At 42.2% G+C, this 15,252-nt stretch overlaps 1 protein-coding gene across 2 annotated transcripts in view; it reads right to left on the minus strand.

Annotated features, from left to right (window-relative positions):
* Positions 1-4,407: 4,407 nt before the first annotated feature.
* ACSS1 (acyl-CoA synthetase short chain family member 1) overlaps positions 4,408-15,252 on the minus strand; it is a 189,384-nt gene continuing 178,539 nt past the window's right edge. Inside the window, exons 13-15 of one of the 2 annotated variants that reach the window (XM_073557471.1) lie at positions 11,567-11,688; positions 8,549-8,738; positions 4,408-5,523 (exon numbers count right to left, since the gene is read on the minus strand). In XM_073557471.1, the coding sequence (XP_073413572.1) occupies positions 8,562-8,738; positions 11,567-11,688 (299 nt within the window). In that variant the 3' untranslated portion in view covers positions 4,408-5,523; positions 8,549-8,561. Of the gene's footprint in view, positions 8,739-11,566; positions 11,689-15,252 lie in introns of both variants that reach the window. The other variant, XM_073557470.1, reaches the window with a different exon arrangement.

Below are 15,252 nucleotides of genomic sequence, written 5' to 3' on the forward strand. Positions count from 1 at the left end.
ACACACCCCTAACCCCAACACTAACCATAACACTAACCACAAGCCTAACCCTAACCCTCTTTCCAACCCTAACCCTCTTTCCAACCCTAACCCTAATTCCAACCCTAACCCTCTTTCCAACCCTAACCCTAATTCCAACCCTAACCCTCTTTTCAACCCTAACCCTCTTTCCAACCCTAACCCTCTTTCCAACCCTAACCCTCTTTCCAACCCTAACCCTAACCTTAACCCTCTTTCCAACCCTAACCCTAACCCTGATGGAAAAATAAAAATATTTTCTTTATTTTATTAGTTCTGCCTACCTATGGGGGTGATAATCGGGGGGTTCATTTACTTTTTATTTCATTTTGATCACTGTGAGAGTGATCAAAATGAAATAATGGAATCTGCAGTCGGCAGATTCGGGCGGGCGCACTGCGCATGCGCCCGCCATTTTCTAAGATGGCGGCGCCCATGAACCAGACCCGCCGGACACCGGGAGCGACGGGGGGACTTAGAAGGTGCCGGGGGCGGTCAGAGTGGGTGAGGGGGTTATCGGATGCTGGCGGGGAGCGAAGGGAATGGCAGGGGGGGCAGATGATGACAGCGGCGGCAGATCGCCGCTGTCATTCAGTGGCGGGGGGGCGATCGCCGGTGGGGGGGGCAAATCGGTGTCTCCAGCCATGTCCGATGCTACAGCAGCATCGGGCATGGCTGGATTGTAATATTTCATCAATTTTCATTGATGAAATATTACTATCGCTCTGATTGGCTGTTTCACTTTTAACAGCCAATCAGAGCGATCGTAGCCACGTGGGGGCGAAGCCACGCCCCCTGTGGTGAATTACAAAGCCCCCTGTATCTGCGGGTCAGGTGACCTTTCATTGACCCCGGTCACCCGACCCGCAGGGGGGCTTTGAATTCATGGCACAGGGTATGCGTCATAGGTCGGATTGGCACCGACTTTCATGACGCATACGCTGTGTCACAGGTCGGGAAGGGGTTAAATGACACCATTGGTTTTACCATGTCGTGTACTCGAAAATGGGAAAAAAATTCCAAATGTGGTGAAATTGCAAAAAAAAGTGCAATCCCACACTTGTTTTTTGCTTGGCTTTTTTGCTGGTTCACTAGATGCTAAATCTGACCTGACATTATGATTCTCCAGGTCATTACAAGTTCATTGACACCAAACATGTCTATGTCCTCTTTTATCTAAGTGGTGAAAAAAAATTCCAAAGTTTGCTTAAAAAAAAAAAATGTGCGCAATTTTCCGAGACCCGTAGCGTCTCCATTTTTCATGATCTAGGGTCGGGTGAGGGCTTATTTTTTCTGTGCCGGGCTGACGTTTTTAATGATACCACTTTTGTGCAGATACGTTCTTTTGATCGCCCGTTATTGCATTTTAATGCAATGTCTTGGTGACCAAAAAAACGTAATCCTGGCGTTTTGAATTTTTTTTCTTGCTACGCCGTTTAGCGATCGAGTTAATGCATTTTTTTATTGATAGATCGGGCGATTCTGAACGCGGCGATACCTAATACAGTTGTGGCCAAAAGTATTGACACCCCTGCAATTCTGTCAGATAATACTCAGTTTCTTCCTGAAAATGATTGCAAACACAAATTCTTTGGTATTATTATCTTCATTTAATTTGTCTTAAATGAAAAAACACAAAAGAGAATGAAGAAAAAAGCAAAACATTGATCATTTCACACAAAACTCCAAAAATGGGCCAGACAAAAGTATTGGCACCCTCAGCCTAATACTTGGTTGCACAACCTTTAGCCAAAATAACTGCGACCAACCGCTTCCGGTAACCATCAATGAGTTTCTTACAATGCTCTGCTGGAATTTTAGACCATTCTTCTTTGGCAAACTGCTCCAGGTCCCTGATATTAGAAGGGTGCCTTCTCCAAACTGCCATTTTTAGATCTCTCCACAGGTGTTCTATGGGATTCAGGTCTGGACTCATTGCTGGCCACCTTAGAAGTCTCCAGTGCTTTCTCTCAAACCATTTTATAGTGCTTTTTGAAGTGTGTTTTGGGTCATTGTCCTGCTGGAAGACCCATGACCTCTGAGGGAGACCCAGCTTTCTCACACTGGGCCCTACATTATGCTGCAAAATTTATTGGTAGTCTTCAGACTTCATAATGCCATGCACACAGTCAAGCAGTCCAGTGCCAGAGGCAGCAAAGCAACCCCAAAACATCAGGGAACCTCCGCCATGTTTGACTGTAGGGACCGTGTTCTTTTCTTTGAATGCCTCTTTTTTTCTCCTGTAAACACTATGTTGATGCCTTTGCCCAAAAAGCTCTGCTCACCTGACCAGAGAACATTCTTCCAAAATGTTTAGGCTTTTTCAGGTAAGTTTTGGCAAACTCCAGCCTGGCTTTTTTATGTCTCGGGGTAAGAAGTGGGGTCTCCTACCATACAGTCCCTTTTCATTCAGATGCCGACGGATAGTACGGGTTGACACTGTTGTACCCTCGGACTGCAGGGCAACTTGAACTTGTTTGGATGTTAGTCGAGGTTCTTTATCCAACATCCGCACAATCTTGCGTTGAAATCTCTTGTCAATTTTTCTTTTCCGTCCACATCTAGGGAGGTTAGCCACAGTGCCATGAGCTTTAAACTTCTTGATGACACTGCGCACGGTAGACACAGGAACATTCAGGTCTTTGGAGATGGACTTGTAGCCTTGAGATTGCTCATGCTTCCTCACAATTTGGTTTCTCAAGTCCCCAGACAGTTCTTTAGTCTTCTTTCTTTTCTCCATGCTCAATGTGGTACACACAAGGACACAGGACAGAGGTTGAGTCAACTTTAATCCATGTCAACTGGCTGCAAGTGTGATATAGTTATTGCCAACACCTGTTAGGTGCCACAGGTAAGTTACAGGTGCTGTTAATTATACAAATTAGAGAAGCATCACATGATTTTTTGAACAGTGCCAATACTTTTTTCCACCCTCTTTTTTATGTTTGGTGTGTAATTATATCCAATTTGGCTTTAGGACAATTTGTTTTTTCATATAAGACAAATTAAATGAAGATAATAATAACAAAGAATTTGTGTTTGCAATCATTTTCAGGAAGAAACTGAGTATTATCTGACAAAATTGCAGGGGTGTCAATACTTTTGGCCACAACTGTATATTATGTGCGCTGTGTTATATAATATATGTGGGCTTTGTTATATACTATATGTGGGCTGTGTTATATACTATATGTGGGCTGTGTTATATACTATATGTGAGCTGTGTTATATATGTGGGCTATGTTACAGTATATGCTATATGTGGGCTGTGTTATATACTATATGTGAGCTGTGTTATATAATATATGTGGGCTGTGTTATATACTATATGTGAGCTGTGTTATATACTACTAGATTATGGCCCGATGCTATCGCATCGGGAGGATGCGATAGCATCACACCTCTTTCCATGTTAACCCTCAACACACACACTCCTCTCACCTTTCACCATCTCCACTCACTCTTTCACTCCACATACGACCCCTTCTCTCACTCCGTCTCTCATACTCATGCCGTCATCGCCGCTGCTCCACGATCCCCGACATCTTCCGCCGGCGCCATCCTGGATCCGGACGTTGTCCACGCCGGTGACATGTTCGCGAGTGTTCGCTGACGCCATTTTGGATCCCGACGTCGTCCTCACCGGCGACATGTTCTTGCGGCGACGCCATCTTGAGTATCGCGGGATTTCACCGATCCAAAATAGCATCGCCGCAGGAACATGTCGCCGGCGTGGATGCCGTCGGGATCCAAAATGGCGTCGGCGAAATCTCGCGAGATTTCGCCGGCGCCATTTTGGATCCCGACGTCCTCCATGCCGGCGACATGTTCTTGCGGCGACGCCATCTTGACTATCGCGGGATTTCGCCGATCCAAAATGGCGTCGCCGCAAGAACATGTCGCCGGCGTGGAGGACGTCTGGATCCAGGATGGCGCCGGCGGAAGATGTCGGGGATCGTGGATCAGCGGTGATGACGGCGTGAGTATGAGAGACGAAGTGAGAGAAAGGGTCATATGTGAAGTGAAAGAGTGAGTGGAGATGGTGAAAGGTGAGAGGAGTGTGTGTGTTGAGGGTTAACATGGAAAGAGGTGTGCGGTGATGTCACTGGTTACAACTGGACGGAAGTTGTTACAACCGGAAGCTGCTTAGGGCATTTATTATTATAGATATGTGGGCTGTGTTATATATTATGTGGGCTGTGTTATATAATATATGTGGGCTGTGTTATATACAATGTAGGCTGTGTTATATACTATTGGGGTATACAGTGCCTTGCGAAAGTATTCGGCCCCCTGGAACTTTTCAACCTTTTCCCACATATCATGTTTCAAACATAAAGATACCAAATGTAAATTTTTGATGAAGAATCAACAACAAGTGGGACACAATTGTGAAGTTGAACGAAATTTATTGGTTATTTTAAATTTTTGTGGAAATTCAAAAACTGAAAAGTGGGTCGTGCAATATTATTCGGCCCCTATACTTTCAGTGCAGCAAACTCACTCCAGAAGTTCATTGTGGATCTCTGAATGATTCAATGTTGTCCTAAATGACTAATGATGATAAATATAATCCACCTGTGTGTAACCAAGTCTCCGTATAAATGCACCTGCTCTGTGATAGTCTCAGGGTTCTGTTTGAAGCACAGAGAGCATCATGAAGACCAAGGAACACAACAGGCAGGTCCATGATACTGTGGTGGAGAAGTTTAAACACATAAATAATTACAGTAAATATACTTTATTGTAAATTCATTTTAACTGAACTCTCTGACCTGTCCGTCTGATAGAATACCTCATTTGTTGCAATAAAACAGAAACAAACATCTTATCAGCGTATTGTAAAAAAAATAAAAAGAGAAAACAAAATGATCCCTTCTTGTATCAGAAATAATGTGAACAGGAGGTGTATTTCTCTAACACAATATGAGGATATTCGTTTCTATCCAACCCATGTCACCCTAAATAGTTAGAAGGGGTTGATCTGATTGAATCCTCTTCGTTGCATTGCCCTAGGAAGAGCGAGCTTCATGTTATCACACCAAATGAGTTAATTCCATTAGAAATTCCTCTAAATGTGCATCTTTTATCACACAGCAGCCAAGAAGTATCATTTCTCCTTGCTGAGAAAGACATGCTAAGCATGTCGAGGTGAGGAGACTTAATTATCACACAGTATACACGCTGTGAAGCTGTGGAGACTCCAAGGGTGAACCCACAGGACCGCGACGACGAACCTACCCCCGGGCGAGCAGGCCAGGTGTACCACCCCCTATACAGGGAGTGTTAGGGGCAGGCCCGGAGGAGACTATCGCCACGGAAGCTGGTACTTGGGGACAACTGGAAGAGTAGACAGGCAAACACGGAGCTGGCCGGCAGGCTGGCGAGCACAGGGGAGACGGCTGCAGGACAGAACAGGGAGCAGGCAGGAGGAACAGGAGACGGCAGGAGCGGACCAGGAAGGCACACACGGGAGTTGGCAGGAACGGAGAGGAATGACGGACTCTGGAAGGGAATACAAGATGGAGAGAGGTCAGTGGAGCACACAAGGCGGGAAGGGCACAAGGCTGGGAGTTAGCGAGAGCAAACGCAGGAGCCGGAGGACCCGAGAATCTGTCGTGGGACACAATAGATAATCAGGCACGGGTCTGAAAGAGCAGCTCCCTTTTATAGGGGCAGGACTTCCAGGTCAGACCTCCAGGGTCGCGGGGGCGGAGAGAGGGGCTGAGCCAGACTGTGCTGAGGTCTGGGGGGAGGTGCGCATGCGTCCTGGGCTGGTCAGAGGAGCTGACCACGGGGCAGGACGCAGGAGAGCGGGAGCGCGTGCGCCTGTCACAGAACGCACCGGGAGCGGCGGACAGGCCGCGAAGCAGAGCGCAGGAAAGCCGGAGGGCGCGCGCCTGCCGCGGGAGCGCGCGGGGAGCGGCGGACGCGCGTGGAGTCCGTGGCCAGCGCGGAAGCAGCGGCAGGAGCCGCGGTAGGCATGACACACGCTATTATGAATTATCTTGAATATTTCCAACATTTTTTAATAAATTCATAAATCAGAAATGACCATTGTAGACATCCTCCGGTAATTATTTCACTATTTTGGTTTTACTAACAAAGGTATTGTCACTTTGGGTTTTTTGCAGCAGAGATTTTTACAAAACTAGCAGGGAATGCAGTCGTACTGATTGGTACTGTAGTTGTAAATTAAATGATAGAAAAAGTGTGCGAAGGAGAAACTAATACGAACTTCTAATCACCACCCGACTGCTGTCACAAAACAGAAAAAAATCAATAGCTTCGTTAGTAACTTTACCAATCACTCTGAATTCAGATTTTTCAATTAAAGGACATTTTATCTTCTGGCCATAAGTTCTTTTCTGTTTTAAATGATAATTTATTGACCATTTCCAATATGAAATACAATGTTCATGGTTGAAGGGTTGTGGATATAATTTAATAAAAAATGCTAATATACAGTAGAATCAATATGAACATTGCGCCTTTCACAATTTCATGCGCCAGTCCCTAAGTCTAGGAATTTCCATTTCCAAGTTTGTTCAGCCTCCCATCTCTCTATGTGGGTGACATGCATAAAAATGGTTTCAGTTCAATAGCTAAGCCAGCCTCTTCTATGCAACTCTGAATAAAAACAGTGTAAGGGGCCGTATTATCCTTTGAAGTGAACCAGACAGCCAGCCTCCTTCATCCCGTTCTAACACAGAGAGAAAGGAGCAGCTGAACAAATGTGGAAATCGAGCTTCCTTGGGCATCGGACTGGTTCTGAAATTGTGGCAATAGAACACTATTCATCCTTAAACTAAACTGTAAGTTTTATTATATACATTTAGAAACCAACAACATAACTGTTTTATGTCACTGAACAACTAATTTAGTAAGAAACACTTGTATATCTATAAGCTGAAACACTGTCTTGGTTCCTGAGCTATTGCGTCAATGGTCCAACTGGTCATTGTAAATTGTAATGCTGTAATCTTGCGCCGACATTGCTCTGGTGACAGCTACATTTAATCATTGGCTTCAGTAGCTTTAGCTGCAGCTGTCACAAAGGCACATCATCATTGAAGACCAATCAACAAAGTCTCTCGGAACTAGCGGAGCTGCCACACTGGAATGATGGAGGAATTACAAAGTAAGAAATTGGTTTTAGTTGTAAATCCTGGACAACCCCATTAAAGATTTGTTTAGATGAGCAGATAATAGTTCCAATGATTAACAATGAGATTGTAACTCAAGACGAGCTAATGATGTCAGACAAGAGTTTATATGGGACGAGGATCGTGAATGAAATGGTTGAATAATGATCATAACATTGGACATCTTGAACTATGTTCACATAGATGATCTGAAGATTGTGTGTGTGTGACGCTAGTTACTACTCACGGAAAAGCCATGAGGCAAGATAGTCAAACATTCCAAGGTCAGATACCTAGAGAGCAAGTAGTAAATTAAAGACAAAGGTGAAGTCAGGTCATGTTCCGAGGTCAGAATACCAGAGAAATAGGAGATCAGAGCCAAGGGTCTATTGGATAGTCAGAATGAGGTCCTAGATCAGGCAGCAATAGATCAACAAACTGAGCACAAGAATACAAGGCAAACCACTGAGCAAATGCTACATCTGGCAGAGAGCTGGGACTAACTTCCTAGCTAAGTACCTGGGTAATCACTTGGAACAGGAAACACCTGAAAGCTCAGCACCTGCCAGTCTCAGATTGGATGGCCGAGCTAGCAATCAAAATAGCGACAGCTCAGCACTCCCCTGCACTAGATTGGACGACTAAGCTGTCACTCACTGCATCCCAGACACACTTAGTAGAGGAGTTGTGACAGTGTATTCATCGTTCGAATCCCATAAGTGATACTATTTATGTTGAGTACATGAATTCATAAAGTATTGTACAAACATTTCCCTTGATACTGTACAAAGAGAATTAGAATTAGAGAAGCGAACACTCGTTCCAACGCTCCAACTGATACTGAACCCAATCACTGACAGCCGTACTTATTGAGGAATTACATATCTACTCCATTTTCCTGGTCAAATCGTAGAAAGAGCGAACAATCTCCATTTACATTACAACATTTCAAGAGTTGAACGAGAATGTGTTTGCTCTGCTAAATGATTTCATGCTCGATAAATGCTTTTGGACTCATAGTTCAGTCGCTCAACCCACTCACATTGCACAATCATCATGAAAAATGGATCATCAACGTTAGAATCTGAAGGATTATCGGCCAGTGGAAATACAGCTTAAGTGACAGCTTTCTCCCTCAGGTGTACATGCCTAAGCGCAGTCCTGTGCACAGTCCTAGACTGCATTTGTTATTGCTGATAAGGCACATGACAACTTTATCCTTATGTTCCTGCTTCTAGATTTAGAGACATTAATTTGGCACATTGTACAGAATTCTGTAATAGGTAGCTAATGATCTTATAGATTTTCTGTACCGTACAACTAAAATTCTTTAGTTTATATTTAAAATTGAATCTATATCTCTAATGTTTATTTCCAATGCTAACAGTTATCAACTGGTTATTTGGTGCTCTCTTCTGTCTTGTGTTTCTCATATGCCTCCAGAATTTCATCGATGATGCTTGGATCCTCCAGTGTGGTTATGTCTCCAAGATCTTCTGTGTGGCCAGTAGCAATTTTCCTCAGCACACGCCGCATTATCTTTCCTGAACGTGTTTTTGGAAGTCGCTTCACCATCTGGCGGAGAGAGAGAACATGCATGTTACATATGAATACTAGTCTATTTCATCATACAAAGGCAAACAAAATACCCATCTTCTTCATTTCAGATAAAGAAATGCAAAAACAAACATGGAATAAAGGAAAAAATATTGAGCAAGTTATTTGTTATAGTAAATATTGTTTGGTACTTTCTGTACTTTTTGGACTACAAAACCCACATTTTAGGAAGAATAAAATCTTGCTTAAACATCTTTGCATCCCCTTATAGTCTGAAGTAAGGGGAGCAGGCATTACCAGACTCCCTTGACCACTTCATTAATAATTGGGGAATGCTCTGCCTAGTATATGTTTACTACGAGCTCCATCACGTATATTACTCCATCTGATCACCTACAAGATGAACTGCCTCTCGCCAAATTCTGCAACAAAGCATCTTTGGGAGCTTTCCACCCCAATGGATGACTACACTGTCTTTTCCACGGTAGGCCCTCCTTGTCCCAGCTGCTTCTCCATGGATCTGCATCATCTGCAGCCACAGCCAGTGGAAACAATCCTGCCTAAACTAGTAGACAACTGTACAAGTAGCTGTTTTGAATGGCTACTCTGTGGTTTATAGCTTTATGCCCTCATATACCAGCCTGCAGTGGATGACCAATCAGTCTATAACATATCTTGAAGAAATTTATAGGCAGCATAGGCTTGCCCCTGTGATGGTAGTGCCTGGAGAGCATTGTTGTTAAAGATTCTCCACTGTTGGGTGACAACATATAACCTGCATGTAGCTTTTGTGGCCCTCAACCCAGTAAGAAGTAATAGACCCTACCATGAGCCCATAGCATTAGACGGTCAGATAATTAAGTTGTTTGTGCTGTGTACACCAGCCATTTCCCTGACCCACACACCAATAGTCTACATCAGACGTCTGTCTGAAATGGAGACCATTCCATAAAAGTTATCTATGGAGCTCTCTGCTCTCTAGAGGTAAAGCATTACCAATAGTTCTTTTCAGAGTCTCCCTCTAAAGCCTTTTTCTCTTGGTCTCTTTACAAAAATTCACATTATTGCACCATTCAAACATTTAACCTTGAATTATGAAGTTCTCAAAAAACATAAAACCCACTACCTGACAATCTGATACAGTCATATGTTAAAGTTTGGGCACCCCTATTAATGTTAACCTTTTTTCTTTATAACAATTTTGGTTTTTGCAACAGCTATTTCAGTTTCATATATCTAATAACTGATGGACTCAGTTATATTTCTGGATTCAAATGAGGTTTATTGTACTAACAGAAAATGTGCAATCTGCATTTAAACAAAATTTGACCGGTGCAAAAGTATGGGCACCCTTATCATTTTCTTGATTTGAACACTCCTAACTACTTTTTACTGACTTCCTGAAGCACTAAATTGGTTTTTTAACCTCATTGAGCTTTGAACTTCATAGCCAGGTGTATCAAATCATGAGAAAAGGTATTTAAGGTGGCCACTTGCAAGTAGTTCTCCTATTTGATTCTCCTATGAAGAGTGGCATCATGGGCTCCTCAAAACAACTCTCAAATGATCTGAAAACAAAGATTATTCAACATAGCTTTTCAGGGGAAGGATACAAAAAGTTGTCTCAGAGATTTAACCTGTCAGTTTCCACTGTGAGGAACATAGTAAGGAAATGGAAGAACACAGGTACAGTTCTTGTTAAGCCCAGAAGTGGCAGGCCAAGAAAAATATCAGAAAGGCAGAGAAGAAGAATGGTGAGAACAGTCAAGGACAATCCACAGACCACCTCCAAAGACCTGCAGCATCATCTTGCTGCAGATGGTGTCACTGTGCATCGGTCAACAATACAGCGCACTTTGCACAAGGAGAAGCTGTATGGGAGAGTGATGCGAAAGAAGCCGTTTCTGCAAGCACGCCACAAACAGAGTCGCCTGAGGTATGCAAAAGCACATTTGGACAAGCCAGTTACATTTTGGAAGAAGGTCCTGTGGACTGATGAAACAAAGATTGAGTTATTTGGTCATACAAAAAGGCGTTATGCATGGAGGCTAAAAAACACAGCATTCCAAGAAAAACACTTGCTACCCACAGTAAAATTTGGTGGAGGTTCCATCATGCTTTGGGGCTGTGTGGCCAATGCCGGCACCAGGAATCTTGTTAAAGTTGAGGGTCGCATGGATTCAACTCAGTATCAGCAGATTTTTGACAATAATGTGCAAGAATCAGTGACGAAGTTGAAGTTACGCAGGGGATGGATATTTCAGCAAGACAATGATCCAAAACACCACTCCAAATCTACTCAGGCATTCCTGCAGAGGAACAATTACAATGTTCTGGAAGGGCCATCCCAGTCCCCAGACCTGAATATCATTGAACATCTGTGGGATGATTTGAAGTGAGCTGTCCATGCTCGGCGACCATCAAACTTAACTGAACTGGAATTCTTTTGTAAACAGGAATGGTCACAAATACCTTCATCCAGGATCTCATTATTAGCTACAGGAAGCGACTAGAGGCTGTTATTTTTGCAAAAGGAGGATCTACGAAATATTAATGTCACTTTTATGTTGAGGTGCCCATACTTTTGCACTGGTCAAATTTTGTTTAAATGCAGATTGCACATTTTCTGTTAGTACAATAAAACTCATTTGAATCCAGAAATATAACTGAGTCCATCAGTTATTAGATATATGAAACTGAAATAGCTGTTGCAAAAACCAAAATTGTTATAAAGAAAAAAGGTTAACATTAATAGGGGTGCCCAAACTTTAACATATGACTATAAATCAACATTTCTTAGAATTCTGACCATCTAAACCAGAACTTCCTATGTAAATGTAACTTACCAGGATATGATCAGGTATGGCATACTTTGCTATTTTTGTGGCCACTATGGACTTCAGATCCCCTATTATAGCTTTTTCACTGACTGTAATACCTTCTTTTAATACAACAAAAGCAAATGCAGCTGAAAGAGAATGAGACAAAGGACACATTAATATTTCATTGGCATCAGGGGACTATCTATAGGGGAAACAAGGATAGCCGTTCACCTGGACCCTTGTGTCCCAGGGGCTAACAGGTGACAAGAGAAGAAAGTGAACATATAATCCCTATAAAAACGACTTTTAATTTCATATAATAATAAAAACCACCCGTTCCCAGTGAAAAAATGGCAAATGCCACAATATAGACCTAATCTGAGATGCTGCAAGGCCCTACAATAATCTCAACTGATACCTTCCTAACCGTGGAGGTTGGCACCCTAAGGATCCCTATTTTTTGGCGCCCCCACTCAGCGAGGACTGTCCCTCGCTGCCCTGTCAGTCCCTGATAACACAGGTATGAAAACAATGGCTGATAGTATAGAGATGAATAATAAGAATGCCCTAGAGCTTATGCAGAAATCCCAGACAATTAAGACAAGAAATACCACATCATGACATCAAGGTCCACCATATTAGAAAGCAATGCCTTTAAGATGAGGCATACATAAAGGATAAAAAAGTGGCCACTTATCATTTGTGGAGTCACCCCAACGCGTTTCCCCGCATCAGCGGTTCATCAGGAGGCAAAACAGATGTAGAGAGTGTCCATCGTGTCAGATATCAAGATGAGAAGGCCATCTCATCTTGATATCTGACACGATGGACACTCTCTACATCTGTTTTGCCTCCTGATGAACCGCTGATGCTGGGAAACGCGTTGGGGTGACTCCACAAATGATAAGTGGCCACTTTTTTATCCTTTATGTATGCCTCATCTTAAAGGCATTGCTTTCTAATATGGTGGACCTTGATGTCATGATGTGGTATTTCTTGTCTTAATTGTCTGAGATTTCTGCATAAGCTCTAGGGCACTCTTATTATTCATCTCTATACTATCAGCCATTGTTTTCATACCTGTGTTATCAGGGACTGACAGGGCAGCGAGGGACAGTCCTCGCTGAGTGGGGGCGCCAAAAAATAGGGATCCTTAGGGTGTCAACCTCCACGGTTAGGAAGGTATCAGTTGAGTTTATTGTAGGGCCTTGCAGCATCTCAGATTAGGTCTATATTGTGGCATTTGCCATTTTTTCACTGGGAACGGGTGGTTTTTATTATTATATGAAATTAAAAGTCGTTTTTATAGGGATTATATGTTCACTTTCTGCTATTGATAATTCCTGGAATATTGAATTTTTGCACTAAATTGACAAGAGAAGAAACCAATGTGATAAATAGAGCATGTAGCTTCAAATTACACCCCTATTTGACATACATAATAGCACCTCACAATTAGAACCCTCTAAAAAATTGTGGTAATGCAAGGACAGTTTTCATTACATTATAGAAGTTGCCTCATTCAAAGTCATCATTTTTTAGCTTATAAGGGAATCTGTTTTCAAGAAAGACATCTTTAAATACTTAAAACAGTAAAATGCGTTTACCCTCTTTCTTCACTTTTGGCATTTTCACTTTTTAGTACACTGGTCACTTTTAAAGAGAACCTGTCACCTTCTACATTCTGCCCAATCTTTGGGCAGCATGTATCAGGCACTGGCTGTACAATCACAGATGGGCATGTTTGATTCTTAAACGTTGCCCTGGATTGACAGATCTCTGCATAGGTGCACATATATGGAGATACTTGTCACTCAAGGACAGTGACTGGGGAGAAGATGTAGGGGACCTGCCTGTCCAACTAGTCTACAGTGCGAGAGTCAAACATACCTTGCCTAGATCATACAGCTAGTGCCCGATACATGTTGCCCACAGATCGGCTAGCATGTCTCAGGTTCACTTTAAGTCTCATCAGTCCCATCTTAAAGACCCCCATACCTATTAACCAACCATTGCCTCCCATCTCTTCTACCATAGATGATGTCAGGGAAAAGTAGGATTGGGCATGTAGACTTTCATTGCCTGATTCTTTTGTCTTCCTCAGAGATAAGCTGCTGACTAGAGGTGTCTGACGGTTACTAATAGCCCATTTAGAAAGGTTCATCTAGACTGTTAATGTAGTACAGATCGGCTGTATACAAGGTGATGGTTTGCTGGCTTGATTACACAAGATGACGAAACAGTGATGGGATCAGAACAATCAGTAATACAATGTATGTCATCATGTTATCGGCAACACATGTCCTAATATCAAGGGACGATGTGGCAATGTGCTACCGATAATGACTTTATACATGGATAGAAATCATCGCACCGGTGAATGACTTGTCTTAATTTCTTGTGTGATTGTTAGCCTATTTAGATGGGTCAATCCAGCATTCCTATGTATACTCATTCATTATTGGCTCTTCTTAATGGGCCATTACTCTCCGCACCTCATTTGAAACACATACACTTGGCTGAGCTGAGCACTAATGTACTGTATATAGAGGGATCAGTAAAGATAAATGTCAGGCAACTGAGCATTCGGCCATTAGTTGTCTAATACTAGTGCGTCAGAATAGATAAAACTATTATAGGAGTGATACAGTTATTGGCAAACCAGAAAATATATACCGGTACTTGTTGAGTGTGGAGGAGAGAAGCCCTTTGTTAAGCAAGATTATGAATGAATGGCTGAGACCTAGGCAAAAAAACATTAAAAAAATATTCCACCAAGTTTGTACATCATTAACATTAACCAAAGTAATAAAAGTGAAGCTTTGAAAGTTGTAAATCAAATTTTTCTGGTACATCTCATATAATATACATTTGTCTTTTTGACACAAATGTATATAACATTACTTTGATTTTTCTGGATAATATGGTATCACACGAGTTTTTCCAGCATAACGGAATCACAAAATTAAAATGTGATTGTTGGGCGTTGATCGCCAAGTACAAGGGAGGATCGGCAATTCTGATTAGTTTGTGGCTAAATTCCAAGAGACCGATTAAGACAGACTGAGAAAAAGCAATAAAGTGATGTTGGAAGGTGATCAAAACTGATAACCAGTTTATTGATTATGGACTGTCCCTACTATTAAAACGAATAATCTACAAAAGACTTTGGTCACAAATGACGCTTATCCTCGGCTCTAGCTGCATGATGTCATATATTTACGCAGGAAATTGTAACCTCAACATTCAGAAGAACCTTAAACTTTTATTAAATGATAGACTTCATAGGTCACGGACAACTAGGAGTGCTGCCAATCTTCTAGAAACATATTTTCTTTGTATCACTCAAAGTTTTAAAAACTTTTTATTTGCATGTTGGGATACCCCAATATCAACATCAAAAGACGGGATCTCGAGGTACTGCTACAAAATGGGCGGCACTAACAATAGTTTTGCAGGAGAAAAAAAAATTAAGAAATGCTTGGTGTTTTCTCTCTTCAGCTTAGGTGCATCATTGAAGTGTAAAAGGAGGACCTCGTGAGCAAATGATAGAAAAAGAAAGGGCAGGGACTATGCATTTAGGTGAAGCTTGGGTCACGCTTTGGCTAAAATAAGGCTATTCCTTCCTGAAACTAGCTATATGAAGGAAAGGTAAAAAGAATATAACTGACCTACTTATGGCCCCCATATACATTAGAGCAAAGTCAGCC

Source organism: Dendrobates tinctorius, unplaced genomic scaffold (genome assembly GCF_039654945.1).
Source record: "Dendrobates tinctorius isolate UK_male_01 unplaced genomic scaffold, ASM3965494v1 ptg000250l, whole genome shotgun sequence".
In the NCBI taxonomy this organism is placed as follows: Eukaryota; Metazoa; Chordata; class Amphibia; order Anura; family Dendrobatidae; genus Dendrobates; species Dendrobates tinctorius.